Source organism: Solanum dulcamara, chromosome 8 (genome assembly GCF_947179165.1).
Source record: "Solanum dulcamara chromosome 8, daSolDulc1.2, whole genome shotgun sequence".
Taxonomy (NCBI): domain Eukaryota; kingdom Viridiplantae; phylum Streptophyta; class Magnoliopsida; order Solanales; family Solanaceae; genus Solanum; species Solanum dulcamara.
This window is the reverse complement of record NC_077244.1, coordinates 49,853,659-49,864,131: the sequence shown is the minus strand read 5'-3', so window position 1 is coordinate 49,864,131 and position 10,473 is coordinate 49,853,659. Positions and strand designations below refer to the sequence as shown.

The window sequence follows — 10,473 nt, the reverse complement described above, 5'->3', positions numbered from 1 at the left end:
ATAAATCACATCAACTTAGGAAATACGTTTTGTTTGCTCTACGTCAAAACTGGAGGAGGTTGACATTCATACACAGTAATGACACCACCTTTTCATTTGAATTATATTTTATACTAATTAATTTTATCTCAGTCTTTGTCGAGAGCATCCAAAAGGATGAATTCTCAATTAAACCACAGGTGCAGACGACATCAAGAAGGATGCAGCACAACGTGGAACTTTTTCTTAGCAGCGAACTGAGGCATAGTCCGAAGAGGAGTATCAAACTCTTAAGACACGAGTTGGAAGGCGAATTCCACCACAATCAAATCACACCCCTATCAGAAGGCATTCAGATATTTCTTTGAGGTTTATCAGTTTCTATTTCGCATCCGAAAAAATTCGACTCTCACCATAAGCAATTTTTCAATCCGAGTGACAATGCGACGAGAACTATGGAAATTATGTCCTTGTAAGTTCTTAATTATGGGTGTGAAGCTAGCCACATTCATGGCTAAGAGGTTGCAAACCTCTTTTTCATACTCGATTCATTTGTCACTCCTCACAACCGAAGGTTATCTTAGCATAAGAGATTTCCTTTTCAACCGACCGAGTCGAACTACAAGCAGTCTGATTCCTAAGTTTAAGGATATGTAGGCGAGTTCGATATAGAAAACTCGACTGTACTCCAACAAACTTCCTCATCTCATTCTTAAGAATTCCGGTTTCTCTAATCGTGCCAAACCTCCTTTTGGAAAGCAGAAGATATGGCCGGTCAAAATTTGATTTGTTAATTTTCTTTGCCCAGAATCTCTTTCATCGACCCTACTCAAAAAAAGGGACAGCTGTTGACACCAAATTTTGACCATCTACAACGCATATTAGCTGTCAAATTTCTTTAAATTTTGAACATTTTGAAATAATTAGCTTTTATAAAAAAATAAAATATTTTCATGTTATTCTTCACTATTTTTATCTTTTTATAAATTTTAGTATAATGTACATATTTCTATATAGCTATATCTTTGATTATTATTTATGTAGTTATTCAAAAATCATCTCAAAAAGATTTTAATTTTTTTACTAAACAATGTTAGTTAGGTTAGTTTAATTATATTTTGCATTTTTGAATTTTTTTAGTTTTTTCTAAAAAAAAAAAAAGAAAAATCCTATTCTCCCACATCGAAAATCCTTGAGGGATTTGGGGTTTTTGAAGCCTACATAAAGGCTCATATTCTTGTTAAGAGAGGAAGAGGTGAGAGGTTTTTTTAACCATTCTAAAGTTAGAAATTTTCTTAACTTGATTAGGATTTTGGACTCTTGTCCCTAGCATAAAAGTTGTGAAAATTTCTAACTTTCAATCTATATTTTTCTTCAAGGAAAATAGGAGATTAGAGTCAAAATTTAGGCTAAGAACAGTGTTCTTAGAACATCGAACCCACGAAGGTTTGAGTCTAAATTTTTAATTTTTCTTTTTGTAGATTGGAGCTCCGTCGAGCTCCGTCAAGCTCTTGGGTGGTGGTGAAATCGTCTTCCACTCATTGTCTTCAGTCTCGCTGTCCGAAAAAAGGTAAAATCTTTTTTTAGCTTTATTTTATTTAATTATTTCATATTATTTCATGTTTTATAGTTAGCTGATTTGTAGTCTTGTTTTTCTTAGTTAGTATGTATTAAGAATAGCTAGATTAGTGATAGAAATTCCTTATAGTTAGCATGTGTTAGGATTATCTAATGAAAACACTTAGTTTTGTTCATTATTTTTTTCAAGTAGTTTTCCTTGACAATATAGGTTTTCATGTTTTCAAAATCTTCTTTTAACATAATGTAGATAATAAAATATGCTTAAGTTATATTTAGTTAGAACCTTCATGGTATAATTGATTTGATTCTTTCTTTAAAATTGAGCTAGTTAGCATGTTGTTAGTCACTTTTAGGGTGCCCATCAATTTAATAACTCAAAATACAATGATATATTCCTTGAGTTAGTTTAAACTGAGTAAATGCTTATATAATTTTATTTTTGATGCATGTGATATCAATTCGAGTCAATCTTTTGGACTTCATCCTTGCATATCGTTGAGTTTTGAGTCTCCTATCATCTTGATCAAATGACTAAAAATTGATACATGGAAAAAAAGGTAATATCCATAATTTGAATATTGATATTAGGTTGTATACACAAAATACAAGCGGAAAACAGTGTCGTATACACTGATATACAGTGTGTATACAATTTGATGTAAAGAAATAATGTTATATACACTGTATACAGTGTATACGCAATGATATATAGTATGTGCAGGGGAAACAACACTGTATACAGACTATGCAGAATTGAGATTTAAAGTTCCCGCACCAGGAATTCAACTGGTGCTGAACTTTGAAGAATTGAGATTTTCTCTTACGGGGGTTCAAAATTCATTTGGAACCCCGCGAACGCAAACAGACTATGCTACCTAACCAGAAATGATATTCCGGACTACATGGAATCGATAGATTTTCCAACGGAGGTCGTTTCATTTGAATGTTGAACAAAGTCAACACTTTCCAAAGAAAGTATATCATAACACACAAACAACCTAAAACTCTTTCTGAGCTCCCCGAGAACCGAACCAAAGGTCGTTCTAGACCAAACTCACATTCTAGAGCTAACCATACTGACAGAATTTTCATCCGAGTGCATTTACTTAAATATTGACCGAAGTCAAACTTTGCCAAAACTATAAAGTTAAAACAACAAATCGCACAAACTCAAAACTAAGACTTTAAATCCCAAACCAACCTTTCTTCTAGACCAAAATGAACCTTTCAGAGCTGATAGAACCATCAGAATTCTCATACGACACCTAAATCTCTGGGTGTTGACTAAAGTCAACTCTTTCAAACCTTAAGCCTCCAAAATGGCCAAACCACCTCAAACTTAACTAAACATCTTGGGGAGCGTGACACCCATCCCAACACCACATAAGAGCTATAAAACAGCTACAGAAAGGGGTAAAATGGTAAAAACATGTAAATGTACAAAAATGACCTTGGAGGTCATTACAATATCATCTACTAAAAGGACTTTAGTCCTCGAAAGTCAGGGAAGAAAGGTACCTGGTGGCTCAAAAAGATAAGGATATAGGGTCCGCATGTCCTGCTCAGTCTCCCAAGTAGCCTCCTCGACCGAACGAAGCCTCCACTAGACTTTCATCGATGGAATCTCCTTAGACCTCAAATTTATAACCTGGCTATCCAAAATAGTTACAGGCTCATCCTCAAAGGCCAAGGACTCATCAAACTGATCTGAATACCATAAAAGCACGTTAGACTCATCTGGGATGTACTGTCGCAGCATAGAAACATAGAACATAGGGTGAACACCTGAAAGTGCTCATAAGGTACCTCTCATACCCATTTGAAGATCTCAAAAAGGCCAATAAATTTGGGGCTAAGCTAACCCCTCCTCCCTAATCTCATCACGCCCTTCATAGGATACACTCGCAGGAATACCCGATCTTTAACCATAAACTCCAAAGGCCACACCCTTCGATTAGCATAACTCTTGTACCTACTCCAGGTAGTACGGATCCTCTCCTGAATCATACAAACTTTGTCCATCGACTCACGCAGCAAATCGGTGCCCCAAGGCCTAACCTCAAAGGCATCAAACCAGCCCATTGGGAACGACATCTCCTACCATACAATTCCTCAAAAGGTGCCGTCTTGATGCTTGAATGGTAGCTATTATTATATGCAAACTCTGCCAAAGCCAAGGACTGATCCCACTAACCCCTAAAATCAATAACACAGGTCCGTAGCATGTCCTCTAAGACCTGAATGGTCCTCTCTAATTGACTATTGGTTTGGGTGGAAAGCTATGTGGAGATCGACACGGGTACCCAACTCTCTCTATATAGAGCCTAGAAATGCAAAGTGAACTAAGTACCACTATCTTAAATGATAGATACTATCACCCCATGCAATCGGACCACCTCTCAAATGTAAATTTGAGCCAACTTCTATAAAGTATAGGTAGTCATGGTTGGTAAAAGGTAAGCAGACTTGGTCAATTGATCTACGATGACCCAAATAGAATCGAAACCTCAAGAGGTACGTGGTAAACCGATTACAAATTCCATAGCTATCCGCTCCCACTTCCACTCTAGAATTGTTAGTCGCTGGGTCAAACCACCTGGCCTCTAATGCTTGAACTTGACCCGCTGATAGTTCAAGCACCCAGCCACAAAAGATGCAATGTCTTGCTTCATCCCACACGACTAGTAATACTTCTGTAGGTCGCAATACATCTTTACTGTACCAGGATAAATAGAATATCTGAAACAACGGGCCTTCTCAAGGATGAGCCTGACTAGATCTCCAACTTTGGGAACATAAATATGACCCTCAATCCTCAAAATGCCCTCTGGATCTAAGGTCGCCTTTCTAGCCTCCCCACTGAGTACCTTATCATGAATTACCCTCAGTTTTGGGTCCTTAAACTACTATGCCCAAATATTCTCTATCAAGGAATACCTGACTTATACATAAGAAAGTACCCTGCCAAGATCAAAAATATCCAGACGAATCATCTGTTACCTAAGGACTGAATGTTTGAAGCTAAAGGTTTCTCCTTAACTGATAAGAATGTCAATCTCTCTATACTCACCGCCTTTATGTTGAAAGCAACTGCTACTACATTTTCCTTGCTCGGGTGATAGAGAATAGTAACGTCATAGTCTTTAAGCAATTCCAACCACCTGACTTTCTCAAATTAAGGTCTTTCTGGCTGAATATGTACTGAAGACTACGGTGGTAAATGTAGATCTCAGAATGGTCTCCATACAAGTAATACCTCCAAATCTTTAATGCGAAGACTACCGCCGTCAACTCTAAATTATGTGTGGGGTAGTTCCGCTATGCGCTGCCTAGAAGCATATACAATAATTCTACCCTACTACATCAGAACGCAACCCAAGCCAACACCTAAAACATCATACTACACTGTAAATCACTAGTCCTAGACAAGAAGAGTAAGAATCAGAGTTGAAGTCAACAAGTCTTTGAGTTTCAGGAAGCACGCCTCACACTATTCAGACCACTAGAAAGGAATTTTTTTTGAGTCAATCTGATCAATGGCGCTGCAATAGAAGAGAAACCCTCTATAAATTGTCTGTAATATCCTTCCAACCCAGTGAAACTAAGAACCACAATTAGAGAAGTTGTCCTAGCCCAATCACGAATTGTCGCTATCTTCATCAGAACTACCATAATCCCATCATTGGACACCACATGCCCTAGGAATTCCATAGACTCTAGCCAAAATTCACACTTAGTGAATTTGGCATACAACAATTGATCCCGCAAGGTCTGAAGCACTATCCTTAGGTGTTGCTCATACTGATCTGTGCTCATAGAGTAGATAGAATGTCATTAATGAATACAATGACAAAGGAATTCAATTAGGGCCGGAACACACGGTTTATCAAAACCATAAATGTTGCGGGAGTATTAGTCAACCCAAAAGACATGACTAAGAACTCAAAGTGCCCGTATCAAGTCTTGAAAGTAGTCTAAGGAATATCTGACTCCCTACTCCTCAACTAGTGATACCCTAGCCTCAAGTCTATCTTAGAGAACACTACTGCCCCTTTGAGTTGGTCAAATAAGTCATCAATCCACGGCATTGGATACCTATTCTTGATGGTGACCTTATTTAGGTGCCTATAATAAATACACATATACAAGGTACCATCCTTCTTGTTCACGAAAAGAACAAGATCACCCCAGGGAGACACACTGGCCTGATAAACCCCTTACTCAAGAGGTCCTGGAGCTGCACCTTAAGCTCTCTTAACTCAAATAGAGCTATCTGATATGGTGGAATAAAGATTGGTTGTGTACCCGACTCAATATCAATACTGAAATCAATATCACGCTCAAGACAAAGACTAGGTAGATTAGTGAAAAATACATCAGGGATCTCTCAGACCACTGAAACAGAATCAATAGAAGGAGTGTCAGCACTAGTGTCATAGACATAAGCAAAATAGGCTAGACACCCCTTTCCCACTAACCGCTGGGCCCTGAGGGAAGATATCACACCACACGGTACATGACTAACTATATCTACCTACACAACCGGAGGAATACCATGCATACACTAGGTAACGGTGTTGGAGAAGAAATCCAAAACCGTATGGTGGGTAGACAACCAATCCATGCCTAGAATCAAGTCAAAGTCTACCATATCTAGCACAATCAAGTCCTCTCTAGTATCATACCCCATGACATTCACCATACAAGATTGATACACTTGATCCACTACTAAAGAATCACCTACAGGGGTAGTTACAGACATAGGCACATGCAATGGCTTACATAAAATATCCCATCGAGTAGCATAACGAGCAGACACATATGAGTCAGTGGACCCCAGATCAAATAAATTATAGGCAGGTTGATGAGAGACAAAGATCGTACATGTAATAACGACATTCAACGTCTCCTCCTCTAGCCTACCTGGAAAAATATACATGTTAATGCGTCCACCTTTACCACCTATACACTATCTTTGGGCGGCTGAATTGAGGCCCTTGGGGCCTAAACTTGCTGACTCGGTAGAGCCTACTGACTCTGGCATCTGCAATTTCTTATAGTAGGGCACTCCCTTGAAAAGTAGCCTATCACACCGCACTCATAGCACGATCCTCTCAATCAACCTTCCTAAGATGTCCCAGTTGAACCTAAATAGCCACTATGGCCTGAATACCCAGAAATATAGCCCCGATAAGACTGACCCAAAGTCTGGTCTCTCTGATCGCCGGCAGCTGCTGATCCATCGTGGGTAAGTTGTAAGATTGCCTGAACCGGTCTATTAGGTAGATACTGCCATGTGACTGGCGTTCACTAAAACTACCTTAGCGGTGAGGCCTCTTGTCCCTACCTCTGTAGGTCTCACGAAGTATAGCCTTAATAGTAAAGGCATGATCTACCTTTTTCAAGAACAAACAGCCTCCGATACAACTATCTTCTCTATAGCCAACCTCAAAGGAATAAATAGCCCTTTGACAAACCAGCGTACCCGCTCCTTCTCTTTCGTCATAATCATGGTAGCATACTTAGAGTGCTTATGGATTAGAGACTCATACTTTGTGACTGTCATCGATCCCTACGCCACCGCTGTAAACTCATCTCTCAACCTCTCCCTCAAACTACGGGGTACATACTTCTCCAAGAAAGCCTCAGAGAACTGGGTCTATTTTATCAATGGTGATCCCGCAGGTTTGCAGCTAAGATAGGAACTCCAACACTGCTTTGCTGGTCCTTCCAGCTGGAAAGTAGTGTAATTAACCCCTAGTGACTTAGCTAATCCGAGGTGATGCAACCTCTCCTAGAAACTAACTAGAAACTTGTTGGCATCCTCGTTTGCGGCACCTAAGAACCTGGATGGGCCAATTTGATAAATGTGCCCAACATCTTCTGATCCTCTGTAGTTATAACCGACCTAGCTTCCATGTGATGAAAAACTGTAGGAATAGGCTGAATCACCGGACGAGCTGTAGTAGAAGGCTGTAGAACTAGGGTCTGATCATACTATGCCCTAGCCTGACCTAATGTTTTTGTCTCTCCTCGTACCTGAGGTCCACCTGATGTGCTAGAAAGGTTCCCTGCTTGGGACATACCCTTTATGAAATGGAGGATCCGGGCTAGAGTATCCTCTAACACTGGTGTGTCCACAAATCTGGGTGGGTGCTGGGTTAGATCCTCCTTCGCTGGCTAATGCTCGAACTGCTCAACTTCAATGTCTGGCTGTAGTACAGGTATTGTGTCCTGAGCTCGACCCTGAGCTGGGGCTCTATCTGCAAGCATAGGGGTCCTCATCCATACCGAGAAGATCTCATCCTCTCCATATGAGAAAAAGTGAAACAAATAGGATTTAGAGGTGTTCATTATCATTAGCGCACGATCAGACCCAAGAATAGTGACTTAATTCATAACAATGTCCTATAGCCTCCCCAAGATTGGTTATGAACTTCATCATATCGATCTACGGGACTCTACTAGACACTTGCTCTTGTAATGGTGAGATCGGTGAACCTAAGCTCTGATACAACTCTGTCACGACCCAAATCTGGGTGGTGATAGCACCTATTATAACCCCCGAGTAGGCAAGCCAAACCTAACTAATGTAGAAGCCAAATCTCATTTAATATAAATATTTAATAACATAAGAAGATGGAAGCAAGAAGAATATATCAAAAGAAAAGTAGGGCCAGGGTATAGATATGTAAATACGATACAAATTATACAAAAGACCAGATAGTGGCCAATAATGACGAACTGACACTAGATCAATGCCGGACCTGGTGTCACCTATATAGGAGATACTAAATACAAAAGCTAGCAATGTATAAATATACAATACAAATCTGACTATCCAAAAGTACAAGTGTAAGTCGGTAAAAAAGAGGGAAAGTAGCAAGTCTCTGAACACCGGGAGCTCACCACAATCTGAATCTAACATCACTATAGATGATCAGGTGCGCGATGGGGGTGGCTCGAACTGGTAGCTGCATCAAAAATATACAAAAGTGCAGTATGAGTACCAAAATACAGGGTACTCAGTAGGAATCATAGGCCTGTTGAGCTCAAAAATAATAAATATATAATAAGCAGTATGATGATACCACTAATAATAAGAGAGAAGCATAAAACAACAGTTACGAGAGAAGGGGTACGAGAAGAATCATAAAGTAAATGAGTAAATCCCAACCAAATAGGTAATCATATTAATAATCTCAAGGCACAAAATACCAGAGAAAAGCGTATGAAATAGTAGATATTGATCAATATTTCCTCAAAAGTTCCATGGGATGCCAGAAATTTGCACCTCGAGCTTCTCAATAATAATAATAATAACCTGAATATGTATTAATGGGCTACCCAAAATTCACACCTCGAGCTTCTCAATAATAATAATAATAATAATAATAATAATAATTCGAGTATGTGTCAACGGGCCGCCCGGAATGCACCCCTTGAGCTTTTCAATAAAAATAATAATAACAACAATAACAACAACAACCCGAATATGAATCAATGGGCCGCCCGAAATTCACACCTCGAGCTTCTCAATATGAAATGCCATAAACACAATACCACCAATATTTCTACCCTTATTCATCACCTAAAAGTCTAAATTTCATCATTTTATTCTTTCTTTAAGAAGGGTTTTTGACACCGGCGAGACAAAATCAATACAAGTTGTATGTCAAATAATATATCACTCAAGCCGAATAAAAATAATCTCATCAAGGAAACCAAATCATTAACCCGAGACTCTGGTGTACCGAAAATACAGCCTCAGACCCAACATTTTAATATCAAAGGCAAACAAGACACAATTATAAGCTAAAATTCACAACAAGTGGCAACCGAAATCAAGCAAGTCAAATCATGACATCCTGAGTCCAAATCACCTTAAAGTGAGTTTTAAGGATTATAAGCGATATAAAACAAGTCAAGATATCACCTAGACTAAGGACCCAACGATTAAAACCCCACCTAGTCATAAATGATGATCATCGACTCCAAATTGCTCAATGAGATGACAACACTTAAATCAATAACCTAATCATGCATTACTACTTATACCAATTCTAACCGAGCCAAGTCTAACAAGAGTAAATCATAACCTACCTCAAATCGAAACTGCACCCGAACTGCTAAACTTGAGCTTTTCTTATTTGTGCCACCTCCAAATGATTTCACTCTATCAAATCATCAAAGAACATATCAAAACAAAGCCAACGATACCCATATTATTATAATTAAAATTAAATCTAAAATTGGGTCAAAATTTGACATTGGGACCCATAGACAAAATCAAAAAACTAACTCTGTCACAAGGTCCCAAATAGCTCAAGGAACTTGTGCCCTAAAAATGGACACATTCCAAGTACTATAAGAGCTCAAAACAACCCCACTAATTTCAATCCCTAAATTAGCTAAAAATGCAAAGAAACAATGAATATAAGCAAAACTTACAAGGTTTTAAGGACGAAAAAGGGTCTCAGAACGTCCCCGCAAAAATTTCCAACACACCAGAGAAAGAATTATCAAAAATGGTAAAGAGAAGCTCACAAAATCCAAAAGTACTAAGTCCCAAAATGGGACTTAACTGCTGGAAACGGGCCTTTTAATTCACTGAAGCTAGTGAATTTATTCATCGCCATTGCAAGCTCCACTTAACCCATCGCGATCGCGATGGTCAATTGTCATGACCCAACCTCGTAGGCCGCGACTGGGGTCCAACCTGGACCCCCATATACATACCTATCAACTATAGTCAAACCGAACTATGAACCATGTGATAACATCTATAAGAACCCCAATGGGTCATAACATTTTGATATACATATAGCCCCTTTCATTTATCCCCTGAGAGGTTGTCACTAATCCTATCGTGAAGGGACATGCAAGCCGATAAGGCTGTCATTTCATATTAAT

The 10,473-nt window shown here is 38.9% G+C and overlaps 1 protein-coding gene across 1 annotated transcript; it reads right to left on the bottom strand.

Moving 5' to 3' along the window:
• Positions 1 to 3,163: 3,163 nt before the first annotated feature.
• LOC129899931 (uncharacterized) lies at positions 3,164 to 3,654 on the bottom strand. The gene is made up of 2 exons (XM_055974927.1): positions 3,475 to 3,654; positions 3,164 to 3,307 (listed from the first exon to the last, which is right to left on the bottom strand). Exons 1-2 carry the CDS (start codon positions 3,652 to 3,654, stop codon positions 3,164 to 3,166), a joined length of 324 nt encoding a protein of 107 aa, XP_055830902.1.
• Between the last annotated feature and the right edge of the window lie 6,819 nt (positions 3,655 to 10,473).

Bases quoted from the DNA above. Each gene is read 5' to 3' on its own strand.
- LOC129899931 (XM_055974927.1), bottom strand. From the start codon at position 3,654: ATGTCGTTCCCAATGGGCTGGTTTGATGCCTTTGAGGTTAGGCCTTGG. The intron at 3,308-3,474 runs GTATTCCTGCGA...ATGCTGCGACAG, and splicing joins AGTTTATGGTTAAAGATCGG to TACATCCCAGATGAGTCTAA.